This window comes from Orycteropus afer, unplaced genomic scaffold (genome assembly GCF_000298275.1).
Source record: "Orycteropus afer afer isolate SDZICR_OR568_19922 unplaced genomic scaffold, OryAfe1.0 scaffold00176, whole genome shotgun sequence".
Lineage (NCBI taxonomy): Eukaryota > Metazoa > Chordata > Mammalia > Tubulidentata > Orycteropodidae > Orycteropus > Orycteropus afer.
In genome coordinates, this window is record NW_006921763.1 from 467,973 (window position 1) to 489,988 (window position 22,016).

The 22,016-nt window shown below is 37.6% G+C and overlaps 1 protein-coding gene across 1 annotated transcript in view; it reads left to right on the forward strand.

Moving 5' to 3' along the window:
* Nucleotides 1-5,370: 5,370 nt before the first annotated feature.
* The window catches only part of KLB (klotho beta), a 39,057-nt gene continuing 22,411 nt past the window's right edge, over nt 5,371-22,016 (forward strand). Inside the window, exon 1 of the mRNA XM_007947136.2 lies at nt 5,371-6,189. Coding sequence (XP_007945327.1) covers nt 5,452-6,189 — 738 coding nt within the window. The 5' untranslated portion in view covers nt 5,371-5,451. The remainder of the gene's footprint in view (nt 6,190-22,016) is intronic.

Consider the following 22,016-nt stretch of genomic DNA (forward strand, 5'->3'; position numbering starts at 1 on the left):
GTAATCCATAAATATTGCAGCCTAGGAAACCCTATGTCACATGGGGTCGCTATGAGTCATCCATTCAAAGACACCTGACAACAACAAATAAATTACTACTTTAAAAAATCTATTTGTATAAATGGTTAATTAATTGTCCTAACCCTGTTCATTCAATAGAAAAATTATTAAGCATTTACTCTTTTGAGTGAAGGATCCCTGGGTGGTGCAAACAGTTAAACCACTCAACTACTAGCCAGGAAGTTGGCAGTTAGAAACCACTTACCTGGTGAGCTGCTTCTGAAAGCTCACAGCCTTGAAAGGCCCATGAAGCAGTTCTATTCTGCACGTGTGGGTTGGCTGTGAGTCAGAGTTGACTGATGGCAACTAACAGCAACAACATCCGCTAAGTGAAGACACAAATTTAGATAAGAGAGACTCGTATAATCTAGAGGAGGACACAAACAACTTCAGGACATGTAATAATACACAGATAGAAGAATACATAGTGTACTACAGTTGCCACTGACAGCCAGTTGCCATTCAGTCAATTCCGACTCACAATGACCCTGCAGGGCAGAGCAGAACTGCTCCATAGGGTTTCTAAGGCTGTAAATGTTTAAGGAAGCAGACTGCCACATCTTTCTCCTGCCTAGAAGCTGGTGGATTTGAACTGCCGACCTTTTGGTTAGCAGCTGAGCCCTTAACCACTGTACCATCAGGAGTCCAGGAGTCCTTATCTTCAGTGTTGCTTTCCATGGTTTCAGTTACCTGTGGTCAACCATGGTCAGAAAATATTAAATGACAGTGATGAGATATTGTGCCACTACTCTGTCCCACACCAGGTGTGAATCATCCTGCTGTCCAGCTAATCCATGCTGTATATTCTACCCAACCATTAGTTATTTTTGTTGATCTCTTATTGTGCCTAATTTATAAATGACACCCTTTCATAGGTATGTAAGTATAAGACAAAACATAGTGTATACAGGGTTTGGGACTATTTGAGATTTCAGGCATCCACTGGAGGTCTTGGAATGTAACCACCTTGGATAAGGAGAGACCACTGGATTGTTTTGATCAGTTTTCATGGAGTTGATTCTGATTCGTGGCAACCCCATATGTGTCAGAGTAGAACTCTACCCGTGCTCCATAGGGTTTTTAATGGCTGATTTTCAGTAGATAGCCAGACCTTTCTTCTGAGACATGTCCGGGTGGCCTCGAGCACCAACCTTGCAGTTAGCAGCCAAGCTCATTCACTATTTGTACCACCCTGATACTCCCTGTTCAGTGACTACTACATGCAATATAAAGAAAACAAAAATCCTTACAAATAGACCAATAAGCAACATCATGATAAATGGCAAAGAAATTGAAGTTATCAAGGATTTCACTCTACTTGGATCAACAATCAATGCCATGGAAGCAGCAGTCAAATCAAATAATGTAAATCAAATAATAATGTACTACGTTGGGAAAATCTGCCGCAAAACTCTCTTTAAAGTGTTAAAAAGGAAAGAGTTAACTTTGATGGCTAAAGTAGCCTGACCTAAGCAATGGTCTTTCAATTGCCTTATGTGTGTGAAAGGTGAGCAATGGAAAAGGAAGATTAAAGTAAAACTGATGCATTTGAATTGTGTGTTGTCAAAGAATATTGAATACACCATGAGCTTCCAGAAGGATGAAAAAATCTTGGAGGAAGTCCAGCCAGAAGCCTCCTTAGAAACATGGATGGTGAAACTTCTTGCTTATTTGGACACATCATCAGGAAAGGCCAATCAATAGAAAACAATATAATGTTTGGTAACTAGAAGGTCAGCAAAAGTAAGATTGGCTGCAACAATGGGCTCCAATATACCAAAGATTGTAAGGATGGTGTGGGGCCATGCAATGTTTCATTCTGTTATACATAAAAAGCAAAACCAAAAAAATGAAACCCACTGCCATTGAATCGACTCTGACTCATAGTGACCCTTTAGGACAGTAGAACTCCCCTATAGGGTTTTCAAGGTTGTAAATCTTTACAAAAGCAGAGTGCCACATCTTCCTCCTGCAGAGCAGCTGGTGGGTTCAAAGCATCAATCTTTTGATCGTCATAAATTGGAGTGACTCAATGGCAACTAACAACAACAACAATACGCCAAGTCCTATGCTAGGCCCAGATGTTCAACAGAGAACCAAAAAGACATGGACACTGCTTTAAATTTTTTTAAGAGCTTCAAATGAACAGAGGCTATAGATAAAAATTTGTTGTGTGATAAGTGTGAAAATAGAAAAAGCATGGACTGCCATGAAAACACAGATGAAAGCTATCTAATCAAACCAGGGATTAGGAAGGGGCTTCCCAGAGGAAGTACCTGGGTTTTGAAAAACAGGTTGACATGAAAAGGAACCACAGCATGCAGCAAGCACAACATACAAGATACAAGGATACAGGTGAGCAGGACATTTGTTGTTTTCAGGTGCATTGAGTCGACTCCAATTCATGACTTCTGTACATCAGAACAAAATGTTGCCAAGTCTTGCCTCATCTAATGACTGATTGATTGTTGACATGTTCAAGTACGTTGTTGCAGCTTTTGTGCCCATCCATCTCATTGAGGATTTCCTTTGCCATGGCTGGCCCTCTACTTCACCATTTAATACAGTGTCCTCTCTAGCAATTGATCCCTCCTGATGACGTATCCAAAGCAAGCGAGTCAGACAGTATTCTGTTGTGATCCATAAGGTTTCCATTGCCTTTCTTCCTAGTCTGTCTTAGTCTGAAGACTCTTCTGAAACCTGACCACTATGGATGAACCTGTTGGTGTTTGAAAGACAGTGCCACTGCTTCCTACATCATAGCAACAACAAACTAACAGACAGGTGGTGGATATATTATTGTTGTAAAGAGGGGTGCTACGTGTACTGAACTGATGAGAAATGAAACCAAAAATGTAGCCAGGAGCCAGACCAAAGTGTCTTTTATGCTGCATCCTAATACCACTTAATAATCTTTCTCTTTCAGATTAAAAATAAAAATAATATTTATTGAACACGTACTATCTGCCAATGTCTTGTGCATGCTTTATATGTGCTAATTTATTTAATACAATAATCCATGAAGCTGTTGTTGTTAGGTGCCATTGAGTTGGTTCTGACTCATAGCCATCCTGGGTACAAAAGAATGAAACACTACCCAGTCCCCAGCCATCCTCACAATTGTGCCCATGTCTGAGACCGTTATTGCAGCCAGTGTGTCAATCTATCTTATTGAGGATCTTCCTGTTTTTCACCAATCCTCTAATTTACCAAGAATGATGTCCTTCTCCAGAGACTGGTCCCTCCTGATAACATGCCCACATTATGTGAGATTAAATCTCACCACCTTCACTTCCAAGGAACATCCTGGTTATACTTCTTCCAAGACAGATTGGTTCATTCTTCTGGTAGTCCAATATTCTTCACCGATACCATAATTCAAATGCCTCTATTCTTCTTCAGTCTTCCTTTTTCATTGTCCAGCTTTCGCACGCATATGTGGTGATTGAAAATACCATGGCCTTGGGTCAGGCACACCTTCCTCCTCAAAGTGACATCTTTGCTTTTTAGCACTTAAAAGTGAGTTTTAAAGTGAGCTTTATTATTAAGTGAGCTCTTTTGCAGCAAAGTTACTGAATGCAGTATGTCATTTGATTTCTTCTCTGCTGCTTCCATGGGTGTTGATTATGGATTCAAGTAAAATGAAATCCTTAATATCTTCAATATTTTCGCTGTTTATCATGATGTTACTTATTAGTCCAATTGTGAGGTTACAATTATGGGTCTCTTCCAGTCAGTTGGTCAAGTAGCTGTCTTTCAAATTTCTTGGCATAGATGAGTGAGCACTTCCAGCACTGCATACCTTTGTTGAAACATCTCAATTTGTATTTTATCAGTTATTTATTTTTCACTATTGTCTTTAGTACAGTTTCTCCATGACATAAATACTATTATCATACCTTTTCATACATAAGAGGAAACTGAAGTGGTGCTGTAGTTAAGGCATTTGGCTGCTAACCAAAATCCTGGCAGTTCAAACCCACAGCTGCTCCATGGGAGAAAGATGAGGCAGTCTGCTTCCATAAAAGATTTACTGCCTTGGAAATCCTATAGGGCAGTACTACTTTATTCTATAGGGTCACTATGAGTTGGAATTGACTTGATGGTAGTGAGTTTGGTTGGGTTTTTTTTTTTTTTTTGGTTTGAGGTTCAGGAGGTTAAATAATTTGTCCCGTGTCTCACAGCAATATTTAAACTCAGTCTGGAGACTAAAATATAACTGCTCTCCCTTTCATGAAGGATCCCTGGTAGTGCAGTGGTTAAGAGCTCAGCTGCTAACTGAAAGCTCAGTGATTCCAACCCCAGCTGCTCTGTGGGAGAAAGATGTGGCAATCTGCTTAGGCAAAGATTTCAGCCTTGGAAACCTTATAAGACAGTTCTCTCTATCCTTCAGGGTCACTATGGGTTGGAATCAAGTTCATGGTAGTGGGTTTTGTTTGTTTGTTTTGCCTCTCATTAATATGTGACATCTCAATTATTAAAACTTTAATTTTTAAAAGGTTATTGGGAGACTCTAAATTCTGTGCAGGATTTCTTTCTGTTTCTTCTTATTTCAGAATCATGTTGTGTGTTTTCTTATGTTTTAGTATCTGAATGTATTTTATGCTTTCACTGTTTTCTTCTTCAGATTGGGTTTTGGGGTAGTTTTAGTAATTATCACCTATTCTTAATAGTTTTTTGAGCTAAAATTTGTAAATTAAATTGGAAAGTACTCAGTGTTTCCATTCAGGAAATGCTATACTTCTTCATTCAAGTGTTCTTTCAAATCTATCAATATATTTGTATAATTTTTTCAAAACAGGTCACATATTTACTGCTAAGATTATTCTTACATGTATTATAACTTTTGTTAGTATTTTATTGTTTCTACGTCTTTATTATTGATGTATAAAAATGTAATGTACCTGTACACAAGATTTTTTTTCTGCAATATGAAATAATATTTACTACGTAAAAACTACAGAAATAGAATAGGTATGAACCTTATCCAAAACACTCAGAAAAGACTTGGGTCACTAGGGAATGCTGCACAGAAAATATGTCACTTTTATTCCATTTGAATCTGGTTTTGTATGTGTTTTAATCACACATTCAAACTACTGTCACCAATGCATTTTCATCTAATTTTCCATCTGCGAGAGAGAACTAAACATGCTGGTGACTGTAATAGGGCCACCTCCCTCAAATTACGTTGCTCTCCATGACCCATCCTAAGTCTCACAGTTCAGGCTAATCATTGACAGAGCTTTACAATCACAAGCTTTTACTGAGGCGTTGATAAGACAGTCCAGCAGTTAGTGGCAACTGAAGCCAGGCTGTGCGGCAGAATCTCCAGGGAATGAATGGGTTTCCCTCAGCACTGATGAAAGAAGCACACGCTACAGGAAAACAATGCCCAACGGGGGACTACAAAGATCTGTCATCCTGTCAGCATTTGTTCTTCTACGAGCTGTTATGGGATTCTCTGGAGACGGAAGAGCTATATGGTCTAAAAATCCTCATTTCAGTCCGGTAAACGAAAGTCAGCTGTTTCTCTATGACACTTTTCCTAAAAACTTTTTCTGGGGTGTTGGGACTGGAGCATTTCAGGTGGAAGGGAGTTGGGAGAAGGATGGAAAAGGACCCTCTATATGGGATCAGTTCATCCATGCACACCTGGAAAATGTCAACAGCATGGATGGTTCCAGTGACAGTTACATTTTTCTGGAAAAAGACTTATTGGCCCTGGATTTTTTAGGAGTTTCTTTTTATCAATTTTCAATTTCCTGGCCAAGGCTTTTCCCTGATGGAATAGTAGCAGTTGCCAACGCAAAGGGTCTCCAGTACTATAATTCTCTTCTTGACGCTCTAGTGCTCAGAAACATTGAACCTGTAGTTACTTTATACCATTGGGATTTGCCTCTGGCATTACAAGAAAAATATGGGGGTTGGAAAAATGAAAGCATCATAGGTATCTTCAATGACTATGCCACATACTGTTTCCAGATGTTTGGGGACCGTGTCAAATACTGGATTACAATTCACAACCCATATCTAGTTGCTTGGCATGGGTATGGTACAGGTATGCACGCCCCTGGAGAGAAGGGGAAGGTAGCAGCTGTCTACGCCGTGGGACACAACCTTATCAAGGTACTGTATAGCTGGTTTCCTACCGTAGCTTCATAATGTAAGGAGAATGAGTTAGAAAGAATCAGAAATTTGCCTTCTGTTTAAATCACCTTCTTTTTATTATAATCAACTCCCCTAATTTTAGACCAAGGCATGACTTCCATCTTCACATTTCAAATTCAAAAATTCATATTTAGAGGAATGTATGTTTTATTTATAGAAACTAATATTAATATATTAATGCCACAGGTTTAATTTGTATTTTGAAATCCATAGTTATCCACAAGAGTGTGTGAATATGAGTATACTTTCATTTTGTGGAAAACCAGCACTTTACAAAGTCAATTGTTGAAATCCTTCTATATTAACAGGCAATTGTTTCAGAATTATGTTAAGGCAAGAGCAGTTCCAATGTGTATTTGTTATTAGTATTGCTATTTTTAGTGGTACTTAGTTTGTAATAAACTAAATAAAGTTTACCTAACTGATACATATTCTATACAGGAATTGAAATAAATGTCCTTCCCAGTTGGTTTTATTTTATTACATTGCAGAAAAGATAAGATTAATTTTTCTTGAAGTAGAAATTAAACAAGTAATATAAAAATAGGGAAAAACATGCTTTAGTAAGCATTTCAAAACAGTATATTTCAAAACCCAAAGTTTATGTTGGTAAATGTTAAGATTATTAAAACAGTAATGAAAATGCAAGCCAAATAGGAGCTGAGGCCACATGAAGCATTTACACGCACTATCGCATTTAATCCTCACGAAAACCTGAGGAATTAGATCCTGTTATTATTCCCATTCTAAAGATGGCGAAACTGAAGCTTAGTAAGGTTAAATAACTTACCAGAGGTTATGGAGTAAACTGCAGCTGTTGTGAAGATGGGGTTTATAAATAACCACATAATTAAATGTTAAATGCCTTAATTTACAAACTTTAAAGAGGAATCATCTTTCAGGAATTTTCTAGAGATTTAGTTTCCTATTGAGGCTGCCAATATCTGGAAGCAGGTTTAATTTTTAAAGCCAAGTAGATTACTTGGGAAAAGTAAATTACTCTGAACACCTGTTATATTCTGAAAATTAAAAAAAAAAAAAAACACTTATTAATAGAGACTGTGGTAGGAGAAATAAATTTTTGACAATCAAATGTTAAATATATAGAAATATAAAAATGTAGAGAAACAGAAAATTCCTCCATAACTAAATTTTTCACTTGCAAAAATACCTGCTAACCTTCCTTTTCTTTTTGAACTTTCTGGATTATTACACATGTATACTTATTCCATGGTTTCAGTCATGTCTACCTTCATAGTAAACAGATAGCATTTTTTTACAAGTTCACTTGCATATCTTTGAATAGAGTTGTATACAGAACGTATTCTTAATGTGTGAATATACTTTGATTTGGCAAAATAAGACCTTAATGGGAGAAAGCATATAGTTATTTAACAGCTATTAAGACTACATATATGTAAGTTAGAAAAATAATTCCTTTTATGTAGTTTTTATAAATCATTAAAACAATACATGGTCATGTAAATTTTTTAAAAAATCAGATTGTACCAAAGGATATAAAGTAAAAAAGTTAAAACTCTCTTCCCCTCTGCATCTTGTCAAACCGAACTTCAAAGGACTATTAATTATTTCTCATACGTTCCTTTTAAAGTTTTCTATGCAAATACAAACATATATGTTTAACCTTTTTATAAAGAAAAATATTCCAAATTGCTGAAAAATTTTTGGTTTCCTGGAAAAACATTAACAATTACAATTTTCATTTAAAAATGTTTGTCATTTATTTAAAGCCTTAAAAATTGCATATAAAATGAAAGTAAATAAAAATGATTTTAAATACCAAATAAATATTAATTGTAAATGTAGCTGACAAAATGATATATTTTCAAATGTTTTTCAATTCCTCTAATTCAAGATAACTTTTGCCTTTAATACAAAATTTGCACTTTCCAAAAGTGAGGTAAATGTTATTGCTTTAAATTGAGGGATTACATTTTTAATTTGCTATGTTTTCCAAATAATTTCTTCAATCTCTTAATATTTCTAAATTGTAAACCTAACTAAATGGTGTAAGGGGTCCCTTGAAATCAGTCAGAAAGTGAAATACACTGTGTAACCCAGTGACTTACAGCACCAGAGAGAAATTTTGCAATGGTTTGGTAGCCTGAGGTGAACCCGTTTTTCCCTGCTTGTCCTCTCCCTTGTCCTTTCTTTAACATAGAAAAAGAGTAAATTGATATTTTATGTTGCAATGAAGTCTCTCTTCCTTACTGTGCCACCATGTAACTCCAAAAAAGCATTCTTTCACATTAGTTTTTAGTCAAAGGGCATTTGTTGACTAATGTAAAACTAAATCCATGGGTAATTATGTTGTTGTTGTTGTTATGTGCCATCGAGTCAAACCTGACTCATAGCGACCCCTCCTTGGGTTTCCGAGGCAGTATCACTACGGAAATAGGATTGCCCAACCTTCCTTCCGAATGACTACCTTATTCCCCAAACTTCAGATATTAAAAAGATTTTTTCGTGGCTATTGAGGTCTTTTTAGTTCTAGGATAACTTTGAAAACTCCATCTCAGTCTGAAATATCCTAGTTTGGAAGAAACCTGAAAGGTTCAGAGGGTCCTGAAACTGACCCGTAATTTAGATTCAATTGGATTGTAGATCTGGTGACTTACCTTAAAATGAATCTGAGCCTCAGGTAAAAATTCCCTGTGATGATAGATGTTGCGCAGCACTTGGAACAGAGTGAGGACTCATAATCTGACTTGGCTGTGTTTAAGCCCCAGAATCATGCTTTCGGAGTCTCCGAATAATGAAAACAGCTAATGTGCTCGGCTGCTAGTTGAAAAGTTAAAGGTTCAAGTCCACATAGAGGCTCTTCAGAAGACAGGCCTGGTAATCTACTACCAAAAAACTCAGCCATTGAAAACCCTGTGGTGCACAGTTCTACTCTGACAGACATAAAGTTACCATGGGTCGGAATCAATTCAATGGCAATTGGTTTAATCATGGTTTTAAATATTATCGGTAATCTTTGCAACAATCCTTGTTAGTACCTATTCAAACTAAAACCACCAAACTCACTGCCATGGAGTCGGTTCTGACTCATAGCGACCCCTCCTTGGGTTTCTGAGGCATTATCTCTAGGGAAGTAGATTGCCCAACCTTCCTTCCGAGGAGTGGCTGCTGGGTTTGAACTGCCAGCCTTTTGGTTAGCAGTCAAATGCCTTAGGCACTATGCCACCAGAGTGATATTTCTAACATACATCATGTCACTCCCCTGCATAAACTCCATTAATGGCTCCCCCAAAACTTTAAGGATAAAGTCCTGCTTTTTCACCTAGGTTGTCTTGAGGCAACCCTCAACCTCCTATCTGGCCTCCTCCCTGGCCACTTTCTCATCTTTAGCACTAATGCCTTCACTTTGGGCCCCACGGTCCCCCGTGATGCACTCTCTCTCTCCACTCGCTTTATTCAGCTGAAATGCCCTTTGCATTGCCCGTCTGATGTCCTTCAAAATTCAGGTAGTCACTACCTCCAAGCTGTTCTTGAGCCTTTGGGGTTAAGTGCCCATCCTGTGGGCTCCCATAATAAGGTATGCTTGCTTCCTCATACTATATAGTACTTTTCCATCTTCCCAACTAGACTGAGAATTGCTTGAAAGGAGAGAATTCTCTCTCATTTCTCCTTATGTTCCCAACAGCCAGTGCGGTATTTGGTACATGCTAGGTATAAATGTCTGTTGAATCAGTAGTTTAGGATTTCTGTCTTAAATTTTGTAGTTAAAGAGCCAATCTCAAGTTCAATCCTTATATTTCATTGCCTTATGGTTAATTTTCAAATACTAATCTGTTGGTGTATTAGGACTCTTTTGGTTGTGAGTGATAGAACCTAATGCAGGGTGGCATAAGCAAAAAGGAGTAATTTTCTGACTTGGTATCCTCTCCATTACTTCGTGTGGGTTGATGTCATCATTCTCTCCTTTGTAAAGGAAAGATTGCTATCTCCCAAGTTTAGTTTTTTAAATCCCAGAGATGGACTGTGGTCTATCTGGGCCACATTCTCATTCCTCAGATCAGCAAAGTCTCAGGTGTCCATGAAAGTGTCAAGAGACTCACATTAGTAAAGGCAATAATAGCGTATGTTTTCATTCTATTCTAAAATCAATAAATATGCATAATAATTCAAATTTGTAGATTCTACCCTTAAAATGAAGCATTTGAAAGCCTCCAACTAAACATGCAAGGAGCCCTGGTGGCACAGTGGTTAAAATGCTTGGCTGTTAACCAAAAAGTTGATGGTTTGGACCCACCATGAACTCTGGAAGAAATATGTGGCTGTTTGCTTCCATAAGGGTTACCAGCCTTGGAAATACTATGGGGCAGTTCTTCTCTGTCCTATAGGGTTGATATAAGTCAGAATTGACTCAATGGCAATGGGTTGGGCTTGATTTGGGGTTGAGTAAGTGTGCTCAAAGATTGGAGGAGATGAGTTTGCTCATGAGATGGTAACTCATTCAGTTTATTACTTCACTGAATACAGGCAGCTTCCATGATAGTTTTGACCATTTCATGAATTTAAGTTGTTATTTTTTCATAGCTATAGATGTTTACTTTATACCAAAATTTGTGAAGCTCAGCACTATTGGCGTTTTGAGCCAGATAGTTCTTAGTTATGGGAGGGCTTTCCTGTGCACTGTAGAACGTTAGTGGGATCCCTAGCCTCTGCCTACTAGAAGAGAGTAGCATTTCAACACACCCCTTCCCAGGCTGTGACAACTAGAAATGTCTCTAGACATTGTCACATGTCCCCATTGAAAATGATTGATTTATGCCCACAATAAAATACTGTTTGAAGACATGAGGCATAAAGAATATTGAAATATTAGCAATTAATGAGGGGCAGAAAAATGGTAAAAATTTCACAAATTTACCTCAAGAAAGTTTTCATCAGATCTGTAAATTACACAATCTCAAAATTCATTTAGAAGGAAGGGCTGCTTATGCACAGGGAGACAGCTCAGGGCGCAGAAGAGTATGGAGGGATGGACACTGGGAAGAGGTAACTATGGGGAGGAAGTGGGAGGGGAGCTGTTGCATTGTAAATTTTGGTCAATGACATGAGACAAAGTATATGTGAACTGCTGTATGAAAAGTGAATTTACTCTGTAAATCTTCACCCAAATCAAAATAAAATTTTAAAAAAAATTACATAATTTAATCAAAAACAAAAATTCATTTAGAACCTCTCAAGGATGTTTTTCAAAATGTTTCAAGGGAAAATAATATTGGTGATTATATCTAGTTTGGCTTTTCACATTTTGGGAATCAAGACTGTCTGTCCCAGCTGACTTTGCATTATTTGTGAAATACTTGAAAGAGCTGCCCCAAACAATCTCTCTTATATAAACCAAAACCAAACTCACTTCCGTGGAGTCAGATCCGACTCATAGCAACCCCTCCTTGGGTTTCCAAGGTGGTATCACTACAGTAGATTGCCCAACCTTCCTTCCGAGGAGTGGCTGGTGGGTTTGAACCACCAACCTTCTGGTTAGCAGTCAAGTGCCTTAGGCACTAGACCACCAGAGCTTCCATCTCTCTCTTATATAGTCATTTACAAACAAAACATTAAACTTTATTTAAAACATATCCTTTTTTAAAGCAAACTTCAAGAATTCAAACAAAATGTTGCAAAGGCAATTTTTATACATTTTTGATGCCATAACCTCATATTTCACAAAGTTTTTTTATATTCAAGTTACCACATGTACTATTATTTAGTAAAATATTTTTCTTTTAAAATTGTATTTTAAAAGGAATGTTTAGATCCCACTATAAATGAAAAACCAGTATTTTCTAATGCTCATGAAATAAATATGTAACATTTAAAATAAATTTTTAAAAATTCATCTCTGTTTTACCTAGTGTTCTCTCTCATACAGAAAGACGTGGGTTTACCAGATGTACATACCACTGAATGTATAAATTTCACTTTGAATTTTAAATATGTCTTAAAATCAAACACAGTCTTCATTTAAAAATTTACCATAAAATTCTTTGTTTTTATTAATAAAATAACTTAAATAACATGTATTATTTATTAAATGGGCAAATGCAAATATTTACATTTTTCATAAATTCATAATTTATTATATGAATATTTTGAATTCCTTTTTAAAAAACTTTACAAGGTAATCTTTTTAAAAATGTACTTATATGAAATAAAATATATGTCCGTATTTTTTGTATACCACACACAAATGATGAAATGACTTTAAATTCCTGAGGGGCTCAAAAGATTTCTTAATATGTGAAAGAGGCTCTTAGGACAAGAAATGTTGGGAAACCCTAATCTTGGTCAAGGCCACTTCAACTTGTTCCTAAGCCTGGGATGAGACTGCATTTCTTCCCTAATTTTCCACTTTTTTGAGGAATTTTGTCTTACTACTCTTGCTACCATCTCCTCAGAAAAGCTTACACAATACTGGGCTTATGTTAGGTATTCAATAAATAATTAAATGGATTATTTTCTATTTAAGGAAGATCTTCCTTGTCTCAGAAAGAATTTAAAGCTGCAATTAAATAGAAGTGGACTGCAGACAAACATCTGGACACATTCTCTGGTGTAAACATCATATAGTCTTTTCAGAACATGCAAATCAATTATCTATGCCTCTGTCCATTAAAAATTTTACCATTCGAAACCAATCTTGACATTACGCTAAGTGAAGTGAGTCAGACACAAAAGGACAAATATTGCATAATACCATTTATATGAAATATCTAGACTAGACACGTGCATAGAGACAACAGTGGTTATCAGGCTGGGAGGAAAGAGGGATGGAGGGGTAGTGCTTACGAGGTACTGAGTTTTGTCTGGGGCGATAGCAAATTTGGAAATAGTGGTAATGGTTTCACAACATTCATTCCACTTAATTATGCACTTAAAAATGGTTACAATGCAAAATTTTTGTTATGTATTTTGCACCACAATAAAATTTTTTTAAAAAATTTAAAAGAGCCAAGAGAAACAGGTCAAGCTTAAAAAAAAAAAAAAATTCTTGCTGCAGAATGGTGATGATGGTTAAAGCTAGGTGGTATGTTCTTCAAGGTATATTGTGTTATTCTTTCTATTTTTGTGCATTATGACAATTTCCATAATTAAAAAGGAAATAAAATAAGATGGTAAAGAGATATTTTATATTTTAAAATGAAAGAAAATAAAACAACCATCTTTATGTAGTACTCTGAATAAAGGCTCCAACAAAATTCTTAACCAGAATTTAGTGTTAAAACTGCAAAAACAATTGTGAAAAAGTCACCATTCATAAGATTAACAGATAAGCCCTCTTTGCCAACAGACTGTTGCAACTGCTTTCTGGGACATCAGGAAGGCTGCAATGTTGGACCAAATGTCACTTTTATGCCCCTTCTTCTGTCCAAACTCTTACCAATAGTATGAAGATTAAGTGTACTATTTTGAAATGAAAATACTGGCAGGGACCTTTTTAGCTTGATTTGGTTGTTTCTAGGTGCCTTTGGATAGGTTCCAACTCATAGCGACCCTCTGTATGACACCAAGAAACACTGGCTGGTCCTGCCCCAGCCTCTCCATCATGGCCGCCACTGTGTCAGTCTGTCTATCTGAGGGTCTTCCTCTTTTTGCTGACCTTCTTCTTTACCAAGCATAATATCCTTCTTCAGAGGCTGGTGCATCCTGACGTCCAAAGTAAATAAGACAAAGTCTCACTATCCTCACTTACAAGGAGAATTGTGCTGTACTTCTTCCAAGATGTGTTAGTTCTTCTGGCAGTGCACGTGCAGTTAATAGTCTTTGTCAACATTATAACTCAAAGACAGCAATTCTTCTTCAATATTCCCTATTTATTGTTCAGCTTTTGCATGAACGGCGATTGAAAATACCATGGCACACATAAGTCCTCAAGGTGATAGCTTTGCTTTTTAACATTTTAAAGAAGTCTTTTCAGTAGATCTGCCCAATACAATATGGCATTTGATTTGCATTTGATTTTCTCACTACTGCTTCCATGGGCGTTGAGAGTGGATCCAAGTAAAAGGAAATCCTTGACAACTTCAATCTTTTCTCTGTTCATCATGATGTTGCCTATTGCTCCAGTTTTCCTTAGATGGAAGCAAAATCTTCAAGGGGTCACCTGAATTTTTTTTTTTTTAATGAAATAAAGGAATTTTTTAGCACTCTTGTGAAAATTGAGAAATTCAACTACAAGAAAACAACATACCAAAACTAATTTTTGCTAAGTCTTGTAGTGAAAATACTAACTTAAATTTTTCAGTCAATGAAGGACAGAAAGAAAGGGGTTTTTTTTAAGTGTTATTTTCTACCATCCACCATCTCTCTGTGCTCCCACATTAAAAAAAAAAAAAAAAACCAGAAGAGTGGAAGAGAAAAGACAGATTCTTAATTCTTAAAGCAAAGTGGAGGACTGAGACAACTATTTACAGATAATTTTTAGACAATCAATAATACTATTCTTAATAATTATTATAAGAAGAAGAATATTTTATTGCACATCTCCTGTAGTATCAGAAACTACTGTTGTTGTTGTTATGTGCCATCGAGGCAGACCCGACTCATAGCGACCCCTCCTTGGGTTTCTGAGGCAGTATCACTATGGAAGTAGATTGCCCCATCTTCCTTCCAAGGAGTGGTTGGTGGATTTGAACGGCCAGCCTTCTGGTTAGCAGTCAAGTGCCTTAGGCGCTATGCTACCAGAGCTCCCTCAGAAACTACTAGGTACTTTTTATATTGTATTTAAATCTCCCATTAATAAGGGAGTTGTTATTTTTCCCATTTTACATCTGATAAAACTGAGGCCCAGAAACATTTTGCCTGAGGTTACGTAGCTGTTAACTCAGAGCCAAAATTCAAATTTGATCTGCAGGAATCCAAGCTAGCAAGGCTTAATGATACGAATCAGCTACTAACTTCAATGAAAAAGATCAATTTACAGACTCTAATTTACAGCTACTTACGTTGATAGTGTCCCAACAGACAGTAAAGGTGACTTCACTTGCCTATTTAATAAGACAAAAACTATCTACATGTTTTATTCCTTCACAAAATCTATGAACCATTTATCCCCTGATTCATATGTTCACCATGGGGTTTTTTATTGGCTCTATGATTTTAATTTTAATTCTCCTAAAATTTCAGTGTCCCGTTAATGCTGAATCATATGTGCCCTTGGAAATATCATTTAGAGTTAAGTAAAGTAGTTAATTCTAGGATCTAAGACATCTCTAATAAAGTATAGGAAATGGAGATTAAACAAGTTAAAATTAGTATCCTTATACATGGTTTTAATCAAATTGAAAAGAATGATGAAAATTGCTTGTGGATAAGAGTTGGCAAAGACAGTTTCTATAGCCTGAATACCAAAGTTAGTAGTCATGTAAAAAATTGATTTGTAGGCTATAAATTGGTATTCTAAAACCTTCAAGAGAGCAATATTTACTTTTTCTAACCATTAAGTAGAAAAAGTTATACTTCAGTGAATGATTAACATGAGTTTAAATAAATGTAATTATAAATGCTCAGACAATAATATTGCGGTCCTATTTAAACAGCTTGATTTGATGTGAACACTCTCATACATGGAAAATTAGGCCCAACCAAAGACCAGAAAATATTGTAAGGAATGGAAACAGTGTTAGATATGCTGATACTATGAATGGAGAAAAACTTAACATTACTGTAATGTGTGCACTAAATCACTTAATTGCATATAAAATTCTTACTGAAAATAATACATTAGAAAATAGTCTACGTTAAAAGAAAAAGATATAATTAAAACTATTGAACATTAGTGAGCTCTGGTGCCGTAGTGCCTGAACCATTTGACTACTAACCAGAATGCTGGCGTTCAAACCCACCAGCCACTTCTCGGAAGGAAGATTGGGCAGTCTACTTCTGTAGAGATACCACCTTGGAAACCCAAGGAAAGGTCTCTATGAGTCGAATCCATTGAGCATTAACAAAGTTACTGTTGCTGAAAAATAGTTGGGGTGCTGAACTAGATCAGAACCTTTTATTTGGCGGTTGAGTGTGAATCATGACTAACCAACAATTTAGCTCCTTTAATGAAGAATGTTCAACTTGAGCACTGCACTTTTTTAAAGAATTATCTATATGAGATTAAATGGACAATGAAAAACCAAACTCACTGCCACTGAGTTAATTCCAACTCATAGTGACCTATAGAACAAAGTAAAATTGCCCCATAGGATTTCCAAGGGTGTAATCTTTTTCCCAGGAGCCTCTGGGGGTTCAACTAGCCTTTTGGTTAGCAGTTGAGTGCTTACCCACTTCTTCACTAGGGCTTCTTAAATGAACAACAGTCACTCTATGATACAAACAAGAGCTTTAAAAGGTAAAGAGTCTAAGTTAATAGTGGTGAAACAATACGAGCAGAGATACGGAGAATGGTGACCATTGTCAATGAACTGAACATGTAAAAATTATTGAATGGGTGTATGTTTTGTTTTGTACATTTTCACCAAAATAAATAAATAAGTGAGTCACAGTAATCAAGGCAAACCCTGAGAGATCGAGCAGTTTTGCCTGAAAATGTTTTAAGAGAACAAGGAGGCAAGTGAAAGCCAGGATCTTCTAGCATTTTGGTGGGCTCATTGCGTGTTTCCTCTTAGCATCATGTCTTGGTCAGAGATTATGTGAGTAAATTTTAAATGAAGGGCTAGTGTTCATTGTTAATGGTTCTCTTTTCTTGTTCATTGTATGTGTTGTATGCTGCCTCCTTTTACCTACCCTTTCCTTATTTTGAATATCACCATATTATTAGGGAGTGAAAACAAAATTGTTTACTATATAATAAAACCCAGATAAACTGAGCTTTAGATTTCAGTTTCTGTTTTTTCTTTAGAGATTTTTTGGAGCTTTAGAGAAATTAAGGAGTGATATAACTAAAGCAAAGAAACTCATTGCAGAAACTGTTTCAACAAATTCTCTTGACTTTTTTTCGTAGTCCTTTTTAAAAAAAATTATGGTGAAAATGTACACAACAAAACATATGCCAATTCTGCAATTTCTACTTGTATAATTCATTGGCATTGATTACATTCTTCAAGGTGTGCATCCATTCTCACTATCCTCCAAGTTATTCCACCACCATTAACATAAACTCATTGTCCCCTAAGCTAAGCTTCCCCTTTCCCCACTCCCTCCTACCTCTGGTAACCAGCAATAATCTTTGGTTTCTATATACTTAAGGAGCTCGGGTGGCATAGTGGTTAAAGGCTTTGGCTGCTAACCAAAAGGTCTGAGGTTCGAACTCACAAGTTACTCCACAGGAGAAAGATGAGGCAGCCTTCTTCTATAAAGATTTACAGCCTTGGAAACCCTATGGGACAGTTTTACTCTGTCCTAAAGAGTCACTGTTCGATCTGTATACTAATCTGTATGCTGAGCAAATAATCCAAGAAGCTGGACTACTAAGAAAAACACAGCATCATTAACAACCTGCAATATGCATATGGTACAACCCTGCTTAGTGAAAATAAAAAGAACTTGAAATACTTACTAATAAAGATCAAATACTACAGCCTTCAGTATGGACCACTAAGCAACATCATGATAAATACAGAAAATATTGAAGTTGTCAAGGATTTCCTTTTCCTTGGATCTACAATCAATACCCATGGAAGCAGCAGTCAAGAAATCAAACAACATATTGCATTGGGCAAAGCTGCTTCAAAACACCTCTTTAAAGTGTTAAAAAATGGAGTTCCATTAAGATGGCAGAAAGAAGTGTTAAAAAACGAAGATGTCACTTTGAGGATGAAGGTGTGCCTTGACCCAAGCCATGGTATTTTCAATCACCTCACATGCATGCAAAACTTGAACAATGAATAAGGAAGACCAAAGAGGAATCAATGCCTTTGAATTATGGTGTTGGCAAAGAATATTGAGTGGTGTACCACGGACTGCAAGAAGAACAAACGAATCTGTCTTTCTATCTCGAAAGAAGTACCACCAGAATGCCCCTTAGAAGAGATGATGGCAAAACTTTGTCTCGGGGACTTTGAACATGTTGTCAGAGGGGACCAGTCCCTGGAGAAGGGACATCCTTGGTAAAGCAGATGCTCAGCAAAACAAGTTAGACACTCAATGAGTTAGACTGACACAGTTGCTGCAACAGTGAGCTCAAGCATACCAGTGATTGTGGATGATGCAGGACTGGGCAGTGTCCTGTTCTGTGCATACAGGGTCACTATGAGTCGGAACAGACTGGACGGCTCCTAACAACAACAAGCTCTTTCCTTAGTCTCTAATCCCACACCATTGCCGGCAGTGTCCAATTTTTTCTACATATAGACAAACACATAGTCATATATATTTTTAGAAAAATTCAATCGTATTATTACACTTATTTTTATTATTCTTTCTGATTAATCAACAATTTAAAGAATAGTATTTTAATTATTCTTATGTCTGTACTTAAAACTCTCTTATTAGAGGTTATATGTTACCTGAAGGAAGGAGCTGTCTCATTAATCTTTTTTCCAAGTGCCAACCACAGTGCGTTGTAGTTATTAAATAAAAGAAGTTAAGCAAATAATTGAAGTAAATGCATGGAGAGTGAAGAAAAGGATAAAATAATAGCCATGGTTGAAGAAAACTTGTTGCTGTTGTTGTTAGGTGCCGTCAAGTCATCTCCGACTCATAGCAACCCTATACATAGCAGAATGAAACACCGCCCAGTCCAGCGCCACTTCCACGATCCTTGCTATACTTGAGCCCATCACCGCAGCCACTGTGTCAATCCACCTCGTTGAGAGCCTTCCCCTCTTTTGCCGACCTTCCACCTTACCAAGCATAACATCCTTCTCCAAGGAATGGTCCCTTCTGACAACATGACCAAAGTAGATGAGACGAAGTCTGGCCATTCTCGCCTCCAAGTAGCATTCCAGTTGCACTTCCTCCAGGACACACCTGTTAGCTCTTGTAGCAGTCCATGGTACTTTCAGCATTCTTCACTAGCACCACAACTCAAAAGCATCAACTCTTCTTCGATTTTCCTATTCATTGTCCAGCTCTCACATACATATGAGGCAACTGAAAATACCATGACTTGTGTCAGGCATACCTTAGTCCTCAAGGAGACATCCTTGCTCCTCAGCATTTGAAAGAGGTCTTTTGCAGCTGATTTACCAGTGCTACACGTCGTCTGATATCCTGACTGCTGCTTACATTGCCATAGATTGTAGAACCAAGCAATGTAAAGTCTTTGACAACTTCAATCTTTTCTCCATTTATCGTGATGCTGCTTATAGGCACAGTGGTGAGGATTTTAAGCCTTGAATTGCAGTATGTAATCCATACTGCAGACTGTATTCTTCAATCTTCATCAGTAAATGCTTCAAGTCATCCTCACTTTAAGCAAGCAAAGTTGTGTCATCAGCACATCACAGGTTGTTAATGATTCTGCCTCCAATCCTGATGCCATGTTCTTCTTCATATAGTCCAGCTTCTTGGATTATCTGCTCAGCATACAGATTGAACAAGTATGGTGAAAGGATACAACCCTGATGCACTCCCTTCTTGATTTTTAAACCATGCAGTGTTCCCTTTTCCAGTTTGAACGACAGTCCCTGGTCTATACACAGGTTCCTCATGAGTACAATCAAGTGTTCTGCAATTCCCATTCTTCTCAATGTTATCCATAGTTTGTTATGATCCACACAATCAAATGTTTTTGCATAGTCAATAAAACACAAATAAACATCTTTCTGGTATTCTTTGCTTTGAACCAAATACATCTCACATCAGCAATGATATCTGTGTTAGGCTGGGTTCTCTAGAGAAGCAAAACCAATAAAGCTTATATATATGTTGCAAAAACGGCAGGGAGGCCACATGTTCTGACCTCCTCTAATCCCACAAAAGGAAGACAGAATCACCATCAATAGCCCAAGGCCTATTCCTGCAAGGCCAGACATGCTGCCTCCCTCCAGCCCTTTCTCTAACCATTCCTCCCAAAGCACCCACCACCTCTCTCCTGGGTTCGATAATTAGCTTCAGTGGCCACACAGAGCTCACAGATTATGGGGTTTATTAGGGAAGCACCACAGGCTACAATTCAAGTTCAGGAAAAATGCTCAGTCTCTCTCCCAGCCCACCGTCCCTCAGCCAGCAGTCTCTCCCAGTCTCTTTCCCAGTAGTGCTGGTCCCTCGGTGTCTTACTCAGCAATGCATGTCTCTTGCGTGTCTTTCCCAGTAACATGTGTCTCAGGAGCCCGTGTCTCTTTCAGCAGCACATCTTCCTCAACCAGCAGTCAGAGAGAGAGTTCTGCCTCTAGGAGGCCTCCTTTTGAGCCTGGCAGAGTGGCCAAACTAGCCAATCATAGCATCAGAACTCTAAGCACCTGAGAGAGAGTGAGCCTCCCATAACATTGCGTTGTGCCACGCCCAACAAAAATAACCCAGGTGGATAACATTTACTATCAGGAGCTCCTCAGTTGCTCATTCCACGACTGAGTTTATAATGATTTATGGGTAGAAAAGCCATACTAAGTAATTTACTACACTGCATACGTATAGAGAAAGAAAAATTTATTTTAGGAAAATGGCTCACACACTTATAGAAGCTGGCAAGTCCCAACTTCTTGGATCAAACATCAAGCTGGAGGCTTTTCCCAACTCACGCAGCTGCAGGGGCTAACGAGCTCAAGATTGGCAGGCAGTATACCAGCTGTTGACTCCAACAAATGACGAATCCAAGATCTGCAGGCTGAATGGTGTATTGTTGGCTCATGGACAGTTGTAGGCAGCACAACAGGGTCCCGATCCACAGAAGAGTGTCTCTTTTCCCAGGATGTCCATAAATATATTGGAAGCAGGCCATACCCCTAGGGAAACTCCCTTTCAACGGATTGGCTGCTCAAAACATATACATCTGATCCTATCATGGGAATAGTCCACATCACAACTCCTTAAACCACAAAGAATTGTGATCCAGCCAAGTTGACACACAACTCCAACTATCACAATATCCCTCATTCCACATCCTTTTCTGTAAACAGCTTGCTTTTCTCGACGTTCTATGTCAATATACTGCAGCAACCGTTTTTAATTATCTTCAGTAAGATTTTACTTGCATATGATATTAATGATATTATTTGATAATTTCCACACTGTGTGGGATCATCATCTTTCTTTGGAATGGGTACAAATACGGATCTCTTCCAGTCAGTTGGCCAGGTAGCTGTTTTCCAAATCTCTCAGCATAACCAAGTGAGTGCCTCCAGCGGGGCATCCGTTTGTTGAAACATCTCAGTGGTTATTCCGTCAATTCCTGAGCCTTGTTCTTTGCCACTTCCTTCAGTGCAGCTTCGACTTCTTCCTTCAATACCATGGATTCTTGATCATATGCCACCTCCTGAAATGGATGAACATCGACCAGTTCTTTTTGGTACAGTGATTCTGTGTATTCCTTCCATCTTCTTTTTATGCTTCCTGCATTGTTCAATATTTTGCCCATAGAATCTTTCAGTATTGCAATTCGAGGCTTCATTTTTTTCCTTAGTTCTTTCAGCTTGAGAAATGCCGGGTGTGTTCTTCCTTTTTGGTGTCTAACTCCAGGTCTTTGCACATTTCATTATAGTAATTTGCTTTATCTGCTCGAGCTGCTCTTTGAAATCTTCTCTTCAGCTCTTTTATCTTGTCATTCCTTCCATTTGCTTTAGCTACTCTTCACTCAGTGGGAGCTCTGGTAGCATAGTGGCTAAGTCACTTGACTGCTAACCAGAAGGCTGGCGGTTCAA